The sequence below is a fragment of the Ammospiza caudacuta genome, chromosome 6 (genome assembly GCF_027887145.1).
Source record: "Ammospiza caudacuta isolate bAmmCau1 chromosome 6, bAmmCau1.pri, whole genome shotgun sequence".
Taxonomy (NCBI): Eukaryota; Metazoa; Chordata; class Aves; order Passeriformes; family Passerellidae; genus Ammospiza; species Ammospiza caudacuta.
The window spans coordinates 64,443,071-64,460,650 of NC_080598.1; the positions used below are offsets into that span (position 1 = coordinate 64,443,071).

The window sequence follows — 17,580 nt, forward strand, 5'->3', positions numbered from 1 at the left end:
AAAGACAACATGATCATAACAGGATGGCTGGAGCTGGGAGGTCTTTAAGGTCCCTTCCCACCCAGTCCATGAGTGGTTCTGTACCGCCACGAACACAGGGCAAGAAGCCCGGGGGATCGTGAGGCGCGGAGCCAGCGCGCGGCCCCGGCAGCGGCCATGGGGGTTCCCGCTGTCCCTCCCTTCCCCCGGGACCGCCCCGGCCCCGGCCCCGGCGGTGTCCCCGGGGCGGTTCCTGGGGCCGTGCCCGCCGGGGAGGCTCCCCCGCCCGGGGCCCGCCCCGGCTCCAGCTCCGCTCTGAGGCGGCGGCGGCGGAGCGCGGCGGGGCCGCCCGGCTATGGAGCGCTACGAGAAGCTGGGCAAGGTCGGCGAGGGTTCCTACGGCGTCGTGTTCAAGTGCCGCAACAAGGACACGGGGCAGATTGTGGCCATCAAGAAGTTCCTGGAGTCCGAGGAGGACCCGGTGATCCGGAAGATCGCCCTGAGGGAGATCCGCATGCTCAAGGTGGGCGGGCGCGGCGGGACGGACCCCTCTGGGCTGTGCCCGCCGTGGCGAGCCCCGGCGGGGAGCGGCCAGCCCTGAGGGAGCTGCCGGGGACGGTCTGAGGGGTCAGGGTGTGAGGACATCCATGAAGGGACACTGTGAGGCTACAAGGTGTGAGGACAGCGAGGAGGGGACAGAACGTCACGAGGGGACGGGGCGTCGTGAGGGGACGGGGTGTGAGGGCAGCCATGAAGAGCCGGGGCATGAGGGCATGTGTGAGGTGATGGGGGAAGCAAAGAGACGGGTGTGAAGGAGCGCCATGAAGTGCCCAGGTCAGTCAGTTCCTCTGAAAGAAAGCCATTGCCAGGGAATGTCAGACCCTCATGTCCGGGGATGGCGGTGCCGGGTGATCCTGGCCAGCCCAGCAGGAGCAGGTGGGAGCCGAGGCGCGGCCATGAGCAGCCGCCGGGCTTTGCAGGAGCAGCGTCAGCGCAGTCACGGTGTGCCCTGCGCAGAGGGAGCGAGCCAGGCTCTGTCCCCGTGGAGCCAGCGGTGTCCTGGCCCGTGTGGGCACAGCTCTGCCCTTGGTGTGTGCCACAGACCCCTCTGCGTCCGCGAGATTCCCCAGAACTATTGGAGCCAATATAAAACACATGGGCAAAAAGCGAGGTTAGGCTGAATGAGCAGGGGGCAGCCAGGGGACACAGCTCTGCCTGCTCCTCCTTCAAACGCCCTTTCTGAGCCCCTGGATGTGCAGGATCCAGCTGTGGATTGAATGCCAGGGGCTGTGCAGGGTTGGATATTCCACATGGAAATGACAGCAGAACCGGCACCAGTGAGCCTTGTCCTTGCTGATCCTTTCCTGACCTCTCTGTGAGCACTCATCCTCACACAGAAAGGGGTTACTCCTTCAGAAATGGGTTATTCCTTCAGAAAGGGGTTACTCCTTCAGAAATGGGTTATTCCTTCAGAAAGGGGTTACTCCTTCAGCCTCTGCCTTCATTTTCCCCATTAAATATAAGCACGGGAGCATCTGCAGTGAGTCACAGCCCAGGTCTCTCCAGCATGGAGAGACCCAGGAGAAAGGGGGAGAGGATTGGGTAAAAGTTTCCTTTCACACTCCCAGTTTCTGGGCCAGGATTCTGCAGCAAGGGCTGTGCCTGTTGCTGCATCCATCTGCAGACTTTTGGGACTCTGTCCCATCTCTTTGGAACTTGTGTGTTCATTTGGTCTCCATAGTGTCCTGAGGCTTTAGGAATGTGTTGTGTGAAAAAAAATATTTCCTTTTCTTTCTCAAGTTACAAACTTGCTGCTGGGTGATGGCACACAGTACCCTCAGCTTTGTGTTCCAAGAAATGGGAAGTGTCCCCTTTGCACTTTTTCCTGGGTGCTTATGATTTGTACACCTGCTATCCTAGGAAAGCAATAATCTAGGAAAAAGCATAATTATTTTTCCATTACATTTTGGAAGAAGCAACCAAAGTTTTTCTCCTATCCAAAGTAAACACAGGACATGTAGCTATATTATTTCAGTGAATAATGCTAGATTTACATTAAGGTTTAAATGATATTAAACATCAGAAAAGGAAAATAATCATGGCAGAAGTCCCTTGTAAAGCAGCTGGGAGCTGCATCATCCTTGACGATCCAGAGCCACCACAGCCAGGTGCAGCAGGATCTGTGTTGATCACTGTTGACTTTAACAAGTGCAGACCTGCTTGACTCTTTTCAGCTTTTTCTCTGCAAATAGTGACTGTTTGTTCCTTGCTTGGGCAACTCCCGTTTGTCAGAGATGGACTGAGATTGTGTTTCATCAGTAGAAAATTACAGGCCTGATAAATCATTTTTCTGCCCAGCAAACACCTTGCAGACCAAGGGATTTTTGTGGCCAGGAGCCAAGGGACGTGGAGTGGGAGTTTGCAGACTCCTGAAACCATGGAATCCCAGGATGGTTTGGGTTGGAAGGGATTGTAAAAATAATCTCATTCTACCCCCTGCCATGGCAGGGCCACCTTCCACCATCCCAGGCTGCTCCAAGCCCCATCCAGCCTGGCCTTGGGCACTGCCAGGGATCCAGGGGCAGCCACAGCTGCTCTGGGCACCCTGTGCCAGGGCCTGCCCACCCTCCCAGACAGGAATCCCATCCCATCCCAGTATCCAAGGACAAGGGGAACATTGGGGCTTCCCAGTGCCAGAGGGCAAGGATAGATGGAGCACTGGGCAGAGCTTGCTGCCCACCCATTGAGGTCAGCTCCCAAAATAAAAATACACAGAGACTGAGCTGTGGGTGAGCTGTGCCTGTAGAAAGGGTTCAGCTGAAGGAACTGTGACCCTGCAGGACAGATCCGCCCCCCAGCCCTTGGCCCTGTGCAGTCCTGACCAGCCCCCCCTCCGTGTGTTGCAGCAACTCAAACACCCGAACCTGGTGAGGCTGCTCGAGGTGTTCCGGAGGAAGCGGCGGCTGCACCTGGTGCTGGAGTACTGCGAGCACACCGTGCTGCAGGAGCTGGAGCGGCACCCCCGCGGGTGAGTGAGTGAGGGCACAGGGGCTGCCCCGCTGCTGCCCCGGGCTGGCAGAGCCATTGCATTAATGCATTAATTACTGCGAGCACACCGTGCTGCAGGAGCTGGAGCGGCACCCCCGCGGGTGAGTGAGTGAGGGCACGGGGGCTGCCCCGCTGCTGCCCCGGGGCTGGCAGAGCCAGTGCATTAATTACAGAACACGTTCCTTCTCGGGAAGTTGAAGTTTGTTGTGGCCCCGAGACACGTGAACAGTCTCTGTTTCGGCCTGCACATTTAAAGAATGGGTTGGAGTTCTTCATTTCTCAGTCTCAGAGTTGTTTATTGTTTCTTATCTATAAAAATTTTTCTCCTGCCCTGCCAAGGTCTGTGCAGCAGGACAGTTCCAGGCACTCTGCCTGCCCCCAGAGTTTATACTACAAACTGCATATAACATGTTTACAATTACTTTCCAATGCCCATCACCTATGTTAGACAGTGAGCTTCTACTCTAAACCAATCTGTGAGTGCCAACATCACAGCGACCCAGGGCTGGGACAGATTGTGTCGTTGTGTCATTGTGTCATTGTGTCATTGTGTCCTGCTCCTTCGGGGGGCTGCGGCTGCCAGGGGAGCAGCAAACCAGGGCTGGGGAGCACATTGTGTCCTGCTCCTGCCACTGCTGCCATCGCTGCGGGCACTGGGCACCCAGACACAGAACCAGGGACTTGAAGAATCCTTTGGGTGGGAAAAACCTTCTGAGAGCATCGAGTCCACCTGTTAGTGCAGCACTGCCGTGTTCACCACTAAACCACTGTCCCCAGGTGCCACATGTACACTTTTGAACACTTTGAGTGAGGAGTAATTCCAAAGAGCTGAGCCTGCACCTCTCAGCAAAACTTGCAGATTTTTGGGGTTTTTTTTTTGCTCTCTGCAAAACTCCTCTTCAAGCAGGTGTTTGACCAAGTGTGAGCTCCACACAGGGTTTGTTCTGTCCACACCTTGTAAGTGCCACTCCCTCTGTCCCTGATTATCCAGATGCCTTGGTGCTGGGGAAATGCTAAAGCAGAGTCCATAAATCCTTTCACAGGCCTGGGGCTGTGAGTTTGCTGCAGCACGGGGGGTTGAGTAAACAAGAGTTTTGTTATTTACTCCCTTTCTCGGGAGAAAGGAGCCTGCTGACAGCCTGTGACAAAGTGAGAGCTTTGTGAGCTGCCCAGCAGCTGCCACCCCCCTTTGAACCTGTTCCAACGTGAACAGGGAATGGAAAACTCTCCTGAGAGAAATGCTTCCCATTTGCTGACTGTTGATCAGAACAACTCCAGTGTGGAGGAACATGTCACAGCTGGCTGCATGCTTTGTTTTCAGCTTTGCTGGGGCAGATGGTCAAGTCTTTCGTGGTGAGGTTAGGATGGGTGGGCATGGACTGATTCCAGCTCATTTGACCAATTCCATCCCCTTTTTAGCTGTCACAGCAGCACTCCCATCATTCTGGGATGTTTGTGGAAGGAATCTCTGCTCACAGTGTCAGCAGAGTGTCACTGACCCACTGACAGCCAAGGGTGAAAGAAAAACTCAGGCTTGCACTGTTTTGGTTCACTTTTGGGTAGTGTTTTTATTTATTATGAATCAGAAGCTTTTCAGCACTAAACATGTGAAATAAAATTGTGTTTGAGTTGGGAAATGCCAAGATTGTCGCTCCTGCCTTTGCTGGGGTTGCTGAAGATCCTTGCACACAGCCAGGGAAGTTCAAGAGCTGTTGCCCAGTAACTGGAAGAAAGGAGAGGGGGCTGGGAAGAGTTTGCTGGCTGTGGGAGGGAAGGAGGGGGATCCAGACCAAGCAGAGCTTTGTGCTCTGCTCTCAGCACCCTTCCCTGGCCCATTTTTCACCTCTCCATGTGGACAAGCAGTGCCATGGCAGCATTCCATGTGTCTGTACCACGGAAACTGCAGCAGCTCCAGCCCTGAGAGGTGCTGAGGCAGAAACTCCTGTGGCATTGCAGGACTGGCAGGAATTGCAGGACGGGCTCTGAGATGGACTCACATACTTTGCTGTGGGGTCACAGTGGAGCCCTTGCTGGCTGTGACACTGGACCAGACACAAATCCTCTTCTCTTGTTGCCCTGGCTGCCTTTGGAAGGGTTTCCTGACTTCCCTGATGGTTTTGCTCAGAGATTCCTGCACAATGTCAGCACTCATTTCCCCTGAAATATAAATTCATTATTAATGGCCAAAATACAACTGTGGTTTTCCCAACAGGGTGCCAGAGTACCTGGTGAAGAGCATAACCTGGCAGACCCTACAGGCTGTGAACTTCTGCCACAAACACAATGTGAGTCCCCTGAGCTGCACCAGAGATTGCTGGAACAGGGCCTTGGAGGAGAGAGGGGAGTTCTGGTGGCATTTTCCTGATTCCAGAGCTCCATGGGATGGAGCCAGGTGGAATCTCCTGTTTTGAACAGGAAACACGTCTGAAATATTGGTGTGCACCCACATCTGACAGCCTTCACTGTCACACAGCCCCTTGGCTTGGCTGTCGGGGGGTGATTTGCTCCAAGGACCTCAGACAAGGCTCCAGCAGGAGTGGGAATGATCCTTGTGTGATTCCCTGGGCCCTGCACTACTGCTGCCCTCAGGAACCTGCCCTCCCTGCTCATCAGCTGGAACCTGAGCAAACTGCAGCTGATTTCACAGAAAGTGCCCCACTTGACTGACATGGGGTAGAATCATGGCACCAGTGGAATGAAAAGATTTCAAAACTCAGACACAGTAAATCCTTTTTACTCCCTCCTCTGCTCTCTGTGCGTGTCAGATACGTCAGTGGGAACATTTTAAGAAGCAGGGAAAGAGAAGGAGCCTTTTGGAGAAGCTCTTTAACCAAACTTAGCTCTAATTGTCTTTATTTTTGTTCATCTGCCAACATCTGAGATTTAAGAGTGGGCAGGAGATGGCTCTGGAATGGGTGTTTTGTCTTTGCTGGGAGAATCACGTCCAGCTGAGCCACAGGAACTTGGCCACAGGTCTCTCCTGCTTCCAAGATTTGTTGGTTTGTGTCTTTTTTCTGTTCCCCTGCTCAGTCTGGAAGATTTGGTGGAGTTTGAGAGCAGAGGGAACAATGAGATGCTGCAGCCTGAGCTGTTGTAGATCACAGGTAGTGAGGTTTTGTGCAGCTGCCCTTTTTGGAGCTCCATGACAGTGGTTAATAAGCAGCATTTCAGTCCTCAGCAGGAGACACCATAATTTACCACAGCTTGGCAAGGAAAGTCCAAGGGGTTTGCTCTGAGGTGATGATGGGACAGGGACAACGTGAGTGAGACCCCAGTGAGCTGAGTAGAACAAAAGAAATAAAGGTTTTGTTAGTTTGACCAGCAGAAATTCTTTGCCAAGCCCAAATTTGGTGGTTGTGAAGGACAAGGTCACCTCCAAAGAATGACAGAATTGCTGATCTTCTCATCCAACCCTTCCATCAGTCTGGCCCAGCTAGAACAGGCTGTTCAGAAACTTTTCCAGTCAGGATTTCAGTATCTCCAATTCTGGAGGCTCCACAGACTCTGGACAATCTGTTTGGGTGTCTGGCCATGCCCTCAGTAGAAAAGATAAAATGAACTGGTTAGGTTTAAATGGGATTTCCTGAGTGCTCAGTCTGTGCCCATGGTCTGTCCTTTCAGTGCACCACCAAGAGCAGCCTGGCTCAGTCTCCTTTCCTCCTTCCCACCAGGTATTCCATGCACATCCTGAGTTCCACCTGGAGCCCTTTCTTGGTGGTCCCAGCTCCCTCATCCTCTCCCTGGATGTGACACCCCAGTCCCATAAATTTCAGTGGCCCTTCAGTGGGGTGACATCCTCCCTCTCTGGGGTGTCCCACCTGTGCTGAGCAGAGCTCCTGCTGAGCTCTGTCAGGAAAACCTTTCAGCAGGAGCTTCCCAGGGGATGCAGAGCTGGGCCCTGCACAGAGCCTCTGCCCAAGGGTGGGCTGTGGCCAGGTCACTGTCCTGCTGCTCAGAAACCCTTCAGCAGGCAGAACTGCCTGCCACAGGGTGCTGCAAGGGGGTCTGGCTGAATTTATCTAAGGGTTAAATACTTCTAACCTTGCTGCTTTGTCTCCTTCCAGTGCATCCACCGGGATGTGAAGCCAGAGAACATCCTGATAACGAAGCACTCTGTCATCAAACTCTGTGACTTCGGATTTGCTCGAATACTGAGTGAGTGCTGCATTTATCTACCTGCTATCTATCTACCTGCTGAATTTATCTATCTATTTATCTTTATGTGCTGGGAGTGTGGGATGAGCCATCCCAGCCTCACCTGTGTCTGGCACACTGCAAATCTTGCTGTGTGGTAGCTGTGTGCTTCCCAGGGAAGCTCTGCTCAGGGCTGGGTAGAGATTCCTGAACCGTGCGGGGAGGGAGCCGGGACACGGCGGTGACATCTGCAAACAAAGGCGGTGACATCTGCAAACAAAGGCGGTGACAGCTGTAAACAAAGGCGGTGACATCTGCAAACAAAGGCGGTGACAGCTGTAAACAAAGGTGGTGACAGCTGTAAACAAAGGTGGTGACATCTGCAAACAAAGGCGGTGACATCTGCAAACAAAGGTGGTGACAGCTGTAAACAAAGGTGGTGACAGCTGTAAACAAAGGCGGTGACAGCTGTAAACAAATGGAGCTCCCTGCTGGGCCGCTGGGGGTGCTGGCATGGGGATGGATGGATGGATGGATGGATGGATGGATGGATGGATGATGGATGGATGGATGGATGGATGGATGGATGGATGGATGGATGATGGATGGATGGATGGATGATGGATGGATGGATGGATGGATGATGGATGGATGGATGGATGGATGGATGGATGGATGATGGATGGATGGATGGATGGATGGATGATGGATGGATGGATGATGGATGGATGGATGGATGGATGGATGGATGGATGATGGATGGATGGATGGATAGATGGATGATGGATGGATGGATGGATGATGGATGGATGGATGGATGATGGATGGATGGATGGATGGATGGATGGATGGATGGATGATGGATGGATGGATGGATGGATGGATGGATGGATGGATGATGGATGGATGGATGGATGGATGGATGATGGATGGATGATGGATGGATGGATGGACGGATGGATGGATGATGGATGGATGGATGGATGGATGATGGATGGATGGATGGATGATGGATGGATGGATGGATGGATGGATGGATGGATGATGGATGGATGGATGGATGATGGATGGATGGATGGATGGATGATGGATGGATGGATGGATGGATGGATGGATGGATGATGGATGGATGGATGGATGATGGATGGATGGATGGATGATGGATGGATGGATGGATGGATGGATGGATGATGGATGGATGGATGGATGATGGATGGATGGATGGATGGATGGATGGATGGATGGATGATGGATGGATGATGGATGGATGGATGGATGGATGGATGGATGGATGGATGATGGATGGATGATGGATGGATGGATGATGGATGGATGGATGATGGATGGATGGATGGATGGATGGATGGATGGATGATGGATGGATGGATGATGGATGGATGATGGATGGATGGATGATGGATGATGGATGGATGATGGATGGATGGATGATGGATGATGGATGGATGATGGATGGATGGATGGATGATGGATGGATGGATGGATGATGGATGGATGGATGGATGGATGGATGATGGATGGATGGATGGATGGATGATGGATGGATGGATGGATGGATGGATGGATGATGGATGGATGGATGGATGGATGGATGGATGGATGGATGGATGATGGATGATGGATGGATGATGGATGGATGGATGGATGATGGATGGATGGATGGATGGATGGATGGATGGATGGATGGATGATGGATGGATGGATGATGGATGGATGGATGGATGATGGATGGATGGATGATGGATGGATGGATGGATGGATGGATGGATGATGGATGGATGATGGATGGATGATGGATGGATGGATGGATGGATGGATGGATGGATGGATGGATGGATGATGGATGGATGGATGGATGGATGGATGGATGGATGGATGGAAGTCAGTCTTGGGAGCTGCCCAGCGTTGTTTGTGCAGGGCTGCAGACACCGCTGGACACCCTGGCAGGAAAAGCCCCTCTGGCTGCCTCTGCAAACAATGGTTCACATTTTCCGTTGTAAATAAACCCCCTGCTCTGGGTTTTTTTAGCTCCTCTTCAGACAAATCACATGGGTTCTGAGAAGTGCCCACTGGCTGTGCAGGGCCCTGCTGTGGAGCCGGGCAGATTTTCATCTGGAGGAAAACACGGTCTTGATTTTTACCAGATCCCGAGTGTGAAAAACGCCAATCACTTGTTTTTAAAAGTTTAAAAGTTTAATAGTAATAAAATGGTGATAAAAATTGTAATACAATTAGCGTAATAATAATTTGGACAATTTGAATTAGGACAATATGAGACAATAGAGACAAAGAGTTACAGACAGTCCGGGTACCTTTTCCGGGCAGCTCGAGCCTGAAAAAGGCCCCACGTTAACAGAGGATTAACCCTAAAAGCAGCAGCCTGTTGCATATTCATACAGCTCATCCATGATGCATAAATTCCATTCAAACCCAGGGTTCTGGCTGGGCAGTGTCAGCTTCTTCCTCTGAATCCTGACAGCGCCTTTGAGGGAGGAAGAAGTTCATTTCTCCTGAGAATGGAGCAATAAATTCTCTTTCTCTGAAAGATTCAGGTGTCCTGTGGCTGCTATCTCAGTGCCAGTCCTTTCTTTAGAAAAAAACCTATCTTACATAGCACAGTTTCTATTTTAACATTTTTTATAACCTAAAACTATATTTAACACAGCACTTAAGAGAATTAACACAGCATCACTTTCTAACACAACACATATAACATTCATTTGAATATTTGCAAAAAGCCAATCATAAAATACACATTTTTCACACCGACATTTCCAAAGTTGTGTTCTGCTGGTGGCCAGCGACTCCCGCTGCTCCTGCAGCTCTGGCCTGCCCAGGGGTGCTCCAGAATGTCCCAAGTGATGCTGCTGGCTCCTGTGCATGGCTCTGACGCCGTTGCTGTGTTCGTGTCTCCCTGCCCCACCCCGGAGGCAGCAGGTCCCAGCGATTACTACACGGACTACGTGGCCACGCGGTGGTACCGCAGCCCGGAGCTGCTGGTGGGGGACACCCAGTACGGGCCCCCCGTGGACGTGTGGGCCATCGGCTGCGTGTTCGCCGAGCTGCTCTCGGGGCTGCCCCTGTGGCCCGGCAAGTCGGACGTGGATCAGCTGTACCTGATCCGCAGAACCCTCGGTGAGCGTCCCGGCACACACGGCCCTGGGGGCTGGTCTGAGGGAGGGAGGGAGGGAGGGATGGATGGATGGATGGATGGATGGATGGATGAGTGGATGGATGGATGGATGGATGGATGGATGGATGGATGGATGATGGATGGATGGATGATGGATGGATGGATGGATGGATGGATGGATGGATGGATGGATGATGGATGGATGGATGGATGGATGGATGGATGGATGATGGATGGATGATGGATGGATGGATGGATGGATGGATGGATGATGGATGGATGGATGGATGGATGGATGGATGGATGGATGATGGATGGATGATGGATGGATGGATGATGGATGGATGGATGATGGATGGATGGATGGATGGATGGATGGATGATGGATGGATGGATGGATGGATGGATGGATGGATGGATGATGGATGGATGATGGATGGATGGATGGATGATGGATGGATGGATGATGGATGGATGGATGGATGGATGATGGATGGATGGATAGATGATGGATGGATGGATGATGGATGGATGGATGGATAGATGATGGATGGATGGATGGATGGATGGATGGATGGATGGATGGATGGATAGATGATGGATGATGGATGGATGGATGGATGGATGATGGATGGATGATGGATGGATGGATGGATGGATGGATGGATGGATGGATGGATGATGGATGATGGATGGATGGATGATGGATGGATGGATGATGGATGGATGGATGATGGATGGATGGATGGATGGATGATGGATGGATGGATGGATGGATGGATGGATGGATGGATGATGGATGGATGATGGATGATGGATGGATGGATGGATGGATGGATGATGGATGATGGATGGATGATGGATGATGGATGGATGGATGATGGATGGATGATGGATGATGGATGGATGGATGGATGATGGATGGATGATGGATGATGGATGGATGGATGGATGGATGGATGATGGATGATGGAGGATGGATGGATGGATGATGGATGGATTCCCTCTGCGGTGGGAATGGGGAGGACTCAGGTGGGGTGCTGTTCACAGGGGTCTCAGGATGAGGGAAGAGATGAGGATCTGACTCCATCTTTCAGAAGGCTGATTTATTATTTTATATAAATAATGAATATTATTTAATATAAAATAAATACTAATATATTAATATATATACATATTATCTAAATATATTAATAAATATAATTATATGTGACGGTGTTCACATGGTCCCAGATTGAGGGAAGAGACGAGGATCTGACTCCATGTTTCAGAAGTCTGATTTATTATTTTATTATATATATTAGATTAAACTATACTAAAAGAATAGAAGAAAGGATTTCATCAGAAGGCTGGCTAAGCTAAGAATAGAAAAAGAAAGAATGATGACAAAGGTTTGTGGCTCGGCTCTCTGTCCGAGCCAGCTGACTGTGATTGGCCATTAATTACAAACATCCCCATGAGACCAATCCCAGATGCACCTGTTGCATTCCACAGCAGCAGATAACCATTGTTTGCATCTCATTTCTGAGGCCTCTCAGCTTCTCAGGAGAAAAGATCCTAGCAAAAGGATTTTTCATAAAATGTGTCTGTGGCAGCCAGGGGGGATTTAGCCAGCAGATCTCTCCCTGTAGAAGGTGCTGGTTGATTTGAGGGGTTCGTGGCATTGTGTGCATGTGCTGACAGCTCACAGTGAACCAGTGAATTGGGGTCACTGCCTGGAACCATCCCTCACTGTCCTCACCCTCTGGGAAGCTGGGGCTGCTGCAGGGCAGGTTAGCAGGGATGTGGGATGTGTTTGGTACCACTGGGTCCCTGCTGGGGTGGGGGAGCACAGCAACTTCAGCTGTCTCCACGCAGACAAAAACATGAGGTGCCTGTGCCAGAAAGGACCAGGAATGTTTGCATAAAGGTTCACAAGATCCAGGTGTTTGTTCAGGGTTTGGTACCAAACACAGGGGTCCATGAACAGCTGGATTGAATTGATCCCAGCTTGGGAGGTCTCAGAAGTGTTGTCAGTGCCTGTTGATGGCTGTGTCCTGAGGAGTGTGAACACCACAGCTTGTCTGTTCCACGTGTTTCTTGTTCATCAATGAATTCAGGAGCCTCTCTGTTAAATAAAAGAGCCATTGTCCCCCATAACACTTAAACTAACCCAGCCCCATTGATTCTTTTCAGTTTTGGTGTGTAACATCTGATTTCTTGGGTGACAACAAACAGTCCCCCACTTTTCACTGAGATTTATTGGAACAAACAGAGAGTTGTAATTTTAACTGAGCAGTTCATAAAACTGCAAAGGTGACTAATGGCTTTAAACAGATAAACTCCTCAGCTAGAAAAACAGTTCATCACTGATTCCTTCATCCCCCAGAGTTCATTAATGCCTGCGTTAGGCAGATATAATTTATAACTTTTGTTCCCAGAGCAAAGTTCCTTGACTGAAGCTGAGCCATGGTGGGGTTGGTATTGTACTGGCTCCTTCGCTATGGATTGGATTTAAGCATTTTCTGAGCTTCAGAGCACCTGCCCTGGGGAGAAGCTGCAGCAGGTTCAGGCGGGGCTGTGCTCCAGCTCTGTCCTGCACAGCACCCTCAGGAGTGTCCAAAGAGAATTTCACCCAAAAGGAGTTAAATTCTCCTGAACACTTGTGTGCCTGCCTTTCCTTCAGCACAGTCACACGGGTGTGGGATCACTGGTGGCCCAAATGGACATTAATTGTCACAAGGCACATTGCCATGCTCCACCTCTTTATATGCTGCCTTGGGTGGCATCAGCCTTGTCAGAGGATACATGTTCAATGCAGGCACTATAAAATTAAACAAATTACTCCAATTTTTTTTTCTCTTTTAAATTCTTGGTTGAAGGGGATCTCATTCCCAGGCACCAGCAAGTGTTCAGCACCAACCAGTTCTTCAGTGGGGTAAGAATTCCAGACCCAGAGATCATGGTAAGAGCTGCCTCTCTGCACTTCCCTCCTTCCCCACCCTGCCCTGTCCTTTGCTGTGCAGTGTTTTTTCCTTGTCCAAAAACTTTGTCCCCTACTTTGCCAGTGTGCACCAGAGTATTATTTGGAGGTGGCTGAACCTCTCAGGACATTTTAACTTACAATCTGTGTAAAAGGAGTCAGAAAATGTTTAATTTCTGCTGCTTTCCCCCATTTCTGGTGGCACATCCTCAGAGCTGCCAGGCCTGTGAGCACATGGAGTGATGGAGGCATTTTGTGAGGAATGGGTCATGTTCCTATGGAAAGCTGGGTCTTGGTACCTGATGAATGAAAAGTTTGCTAATATGAGTCCATCCACTATTTTTTTTTCCCTGCAGGAACCATTGGAAGTGAAATTCCCCAATATTTCATACTCTGCACTGGCTCTCATGAAGGTGAGGACACTCCAGCTTGTGGAGGAGCCCAGCACTGGGATAAACAAATCATCTGGTGTGAGAGTCTGGGACTGAGTCTGGGATTCACACCCGGTTTGCTGCCCCGTGTGATTGCAGCTGTTCCTTGAGCCACAATTCCTGCTGCAGTTGTGGATTGTCCATCCCTGGCAGTGTCCAGGGCCGGGCTGGACAGGCTCAGAGCAGCCTGGGACAGGGAAGGGGTCCCTCCCAGGGCAGGGGGTTGGAACAAGATGGTCTTTAAGGTCCCGTCCATCCCAAACCATCCCATAATTAATTCTTGTAATTGTTGGATAATTAGCTGCTCCTCAAGCTTCGTGCTGGCTCTGAGCAGCCACTCCTAGAATCCATTAAAGTTACAAACACGTGTACCTGTGGGGATGCTCCTGCGCTGTGTGTGGGGAGCACAGGAATTGTGCAGGGCTGGGCAAGCAGTGCTTTGTGTCATCCTCCATCTTTTGAAGGGCTGCCTTCGGATGGACCCTGCGGAGAGGCAGAGCTGTGAGCAGCTGCTGCAGCACCCCTACTTTGACAGCCTGAGGGAGGCAGCAGAGCTGGGCAGGGAGCACCGGAGGGGCTCGCAGAAAGCAGCCAGGCTGCCTCGGAAGCACGTGCCGGGGGTAAGGCCTGCACTGTGTTTGATATCCCCCGAGGTGTAAGTTTTTCGGTGCTGTCTAGGTGGCCTGGAAAGGCCCAGGGATGGCCTTGAAGAGCCGGCGCTTCAAAGGACGAGGAGAGACTTCTGATCTTGTCTCGGTCTCGGTGTTTATTAATTGTTTATCTAAAAGATTTTCTTTCAGCCCGACAGAGGTCTGCACAGCAAGTCAGCCATGGGCACACTGCGAGCCCCCGGGGCGGTCACTTATCTTTATACCCGAAGTTACGTGTACAATATTTATCATTTTTCCCCAATACCTTCTACCCTTATTAACCGGTGCACTTTTAGTAATGACCAATCCCAAAGTGCCACCATCACCACAGAAGATGGAGGCCAAGAAGAAGAAGAAGAAGGACAGGACACGCCCCAGTTCCTCCATCTTACTTCTTTAGACCCCCCTGTACCAAAATCCTAAACCCTGTGTTTTACACTTTAACTAACTTATCCCTTCACCATTCACCCAGTGAATTCCTCCCAGTCCTCATACAGGCGTCGTCTCCTGTGTCGGATCAAAGTCCAGCCACCAGACACTTCTGACAACATTCCAGGACTCCTGAGCCCCCCAGGGGTGTTCTCGGCCTCTCTGCACCTCCGTCCTGAGGTGCTGAGATCCCACACCGAGGAGGGGCTGCTCTCCTGTGGGCTGTGCTGGCACTGACGGGGTTGGGCTGCTCTGGGTTCTGTCCCAAGGAGAAAACAGCCCCTGGCTAAAGAGTAACTCTGAACAAAGTGCATTTTGCACTGCGGCTCAGTGGGGCCCTGGGGATAAACAGCTCGGCCCCGGCACAGTAATGTTCATCCAGGAATGTGCATTCCCGACAGAGAGCAGCAGGAGGGCTGCACAAACTGCACACTGGGTTAATTTGAGTGCTCAGGTGCTTTTTGATCCTGAATTATGGAGATGGAATAAACACCACTTGTGTTTGTAGCAGTTCCACACCTTACCCCACAGCCTGGGTGTTTCTGGAGCTGCCAAGCCAATGTCTCCCTGCTGCTCTGGCTATTCCAGCCTCCATCCCAAGTCCCCAAATGCAGCCTCACAATGCACCTCACTCCACAGTGCTTTATTCTGGGAGCCACATTCCCCATGGCAGCTCTGAGGCTGAGCTCTGTGGCAGGGAGGTTGGAGGTGAGGGATGGAGAATTGCTGCAGGGTGTCAGTTCTGGCTCACACTGATTGGCCTCTTCCATTTCTATCACCTGGGATATTTTTCTTGCCTAATGGCATTCTTTAATGAGTCCAGTGATAAAACCCCAGAATCTTAGCCTGGAAAGTACAGGATTACAGTAGGAATAGTTTCATAGCTCATATTCTGTGTGAAAATTGATTCCATGTGTGCTTTATTCCCATTCCAAACAAATAGACACGGTGTAACTTTTCCTTTAGTTACAGCACCTGCCTCAGCTGACCTGCAGCAAAGTTCTCCCAGCTTTGGACAGCAAGAAGAACTGCTGCAAGACAAGGAAACCAAAGTACCACTTCCCAAACATCTGACCAGGTGGCACAGCAAAACTAAGATGTTCAAAGCCACCCAGGATTTATAAATGGAGGATACACAGTGGAAAACTCAATTACAAAAACTTCTGGCGTGTACAGAGTGATCTGTCTGTACTCTGGGTCACTGATGGAGAGGAAGTGATGCAGAAACAACTCCAAGCTCCTCTTAGTGCTCTGTGTACAAAGGCAAATGCTTTCTGCTTTCATTCCTGATTGCCTCCTGGTGCAGGATTACCCAGCCCAGTGCTCACAGTATGAAATTTAAAACTCTGTCCTTGCATTTTAGACTTGGCAGGAGAATTCCGCCTTGCCAAATCCACCGGTCCCTCCTGCTTTGGGCTGGGCTCAGTTCACTCCTGCTTTGGGCTGGGCTCAGTTCACTCCTGCTTTGGGCTGGGCTCAGTTCACTCCTGCTTTGGGCTGGGCTCAGTTCACTCCTGCTTTGGGCTGGGCTCAGTTCACTCCTGCTTTAGGCTGGGCCCGTGTCCCTCCTGCTTTGGGCTGGGCCCAGGTCCCTGCTGTGTGAGGAGCTGTGCCTGTGCTGCTGAAGGGCTGCAGCTGTGTGGGTGCAGCCCAGGCTGGGAGGGGTCTCAGCTCCAGAGGTGCACTGGGCTCACTGCTGCCCTTCCAGAGCTCAAAGGTCTCCGAGTGCTGCTGGGGCTTCAGAGGCCCCACAGGCACCAGGAACAGAGCACCAACATCCCTGCTGTTTCTTTAGTCTTCCCAGAGCTCCTCCTGCAAGTTTCATCCTTAAATTCTCCTTCTGACAAGAGTGAGGGCACTTGCTTGTAGTTATAGAAATGATTTTATCAAAACTAATCATGAATGTAATTTATAACATCGGCCAGACACAGGCAGGAGTTCTACCTAAGTGTTTGTATTAGAACGAATGGGGTTTGTGGAATCTCAGAATTTAATGTTGTGATGATTTTGAATAAAAGAAATGTAGCTTCTTTTTCCAATTTACTGGAGGTATTTTGCTATATATGGTCAAGAACATCCTCTTTTTACTGACACTTAGAGCAAAAATGTTTTGCCAGTATGTTTTGTGTTCCACAGCAGTAAAAGCCCTTTCAGTGGGACAGATGCCATGTCCTGTGTGTGCCTGTTGGCTTTCTGTTTCTTTCCATATGGAAACCATCTCTGATCCAGCACTGTGCATTGACTGCTTGGAGTCACTGCCTGCTGCCCTTCCCTAGCCCCAAACCAGGGATCTGAGTGAAAATGCTGTGCTCTCCCTGAGGATGAGCCATTCCCACTGTGCTGGCACCTGTGAGGCCCCACCTCCAATCCTGGGGCAGTGCTGAGTCCCTCACAAGAAAGGATTGAGGGGCTGCAGAATCCCTGAGGAGCTGAGCAGGGGCTGCAGAATCCCCGAGGAGCTGGGCAGGGGCTGCAGAATCCCTGAGGAGCTGGGCAGGGGCTGCAGAATCCCTGAGGAGCCGGGCAGGGGCTGCAGAATCCCTGAGGAGCCGGGCAGGGGCTGCAGAATCCCTGAGGAGCCGGGCAGGGGCTGCAGAATCCCTGAGGAGCCGGGCAGGGGCTGCAGAATCCCTGAGGAGCCGGGCAGGGGCTGCAGAATCCCTGAGGGAGCTGGGCAGGGGCTGCAGAATCCCTGAGGAGCTGGAAGGGGCTGCAGAATCCCTGAGGAGCCGGGCAGGGGCTGCAGAATCCCTGAGGAGCCGGGCAGGGGCTGCAGAATCCCTGAGGAGCTGGGCA

At 51.2% G+C, this 17,580-nt stretch overlaps 1 protein-coding gene across 3 annotated transcripts; it reads left to right on the forward strand.

The window, feature by feature from the left end:
- Window positions 1-321: 321 nt before the first annotated feature.
- CDKL1 (cyclin dependent kinase like 1) lies at window positions 322-16,827 on the forward strand. 3 transcript variants are annotated; one of them, XM_058806968.1, is made up of 9 exons: window positions 322-502; window positions 2,886-3,007; window positions 5,240-5,312; window positions 7,092-7,182; window positions 10,114-10,314; window positions 13,174-13,256; window positions 13,631-13,687; window positions 14,170-14,325; window positions 15,751-16,827. In XM_058806968.1, exons 1-9 carry the CDS (start codon window positions 335-337, stop codon window positions 15,856-15,858), a joined length of 1,059 nt encoding a protein of 352 aa, XP_058662951.1. In that variant the 5' UTR covers window positions 322-334; the 3' UTR covers window positions 15,859-16,827. The 3 variants fall into 3 exon arrangements, with proteins under 3 accessions (XP_058662951.1, XP_058662952.1, XP_058662953.1); XM_058806969.1 differs by lacking the exon at window positions 14,170-14,325; XM_058806970.1 differs by lacking the exon at window positions 10,114-10,314.
- Window positions 16,828-17,580: the final 753 nt, after the last annotated feature.

Coding starts and splice junctions, on each gene's coding strand:
- CDKL1 (XM_058806968.1), top strand. CDS start 335: ATGGAGCGCTACGAGAAGCTGGGCAAGGTCGGCGAGGGTTCCTACGGC. Junction 13,688..14,169: donor CTGCACTGGCTCTCATGAAG/GTGAGGACACTC, acceptor CATCTTTTGAAG/GGCTGCCTTCGGATGGACCC. Junction 14,326..15,750: donor CTCGGAAGCACGTGCCGGGG/GTAAGGCCTGCA, acceptor CTTTTCCTTTAG/TTACAGCACCTGCCTCAGCT.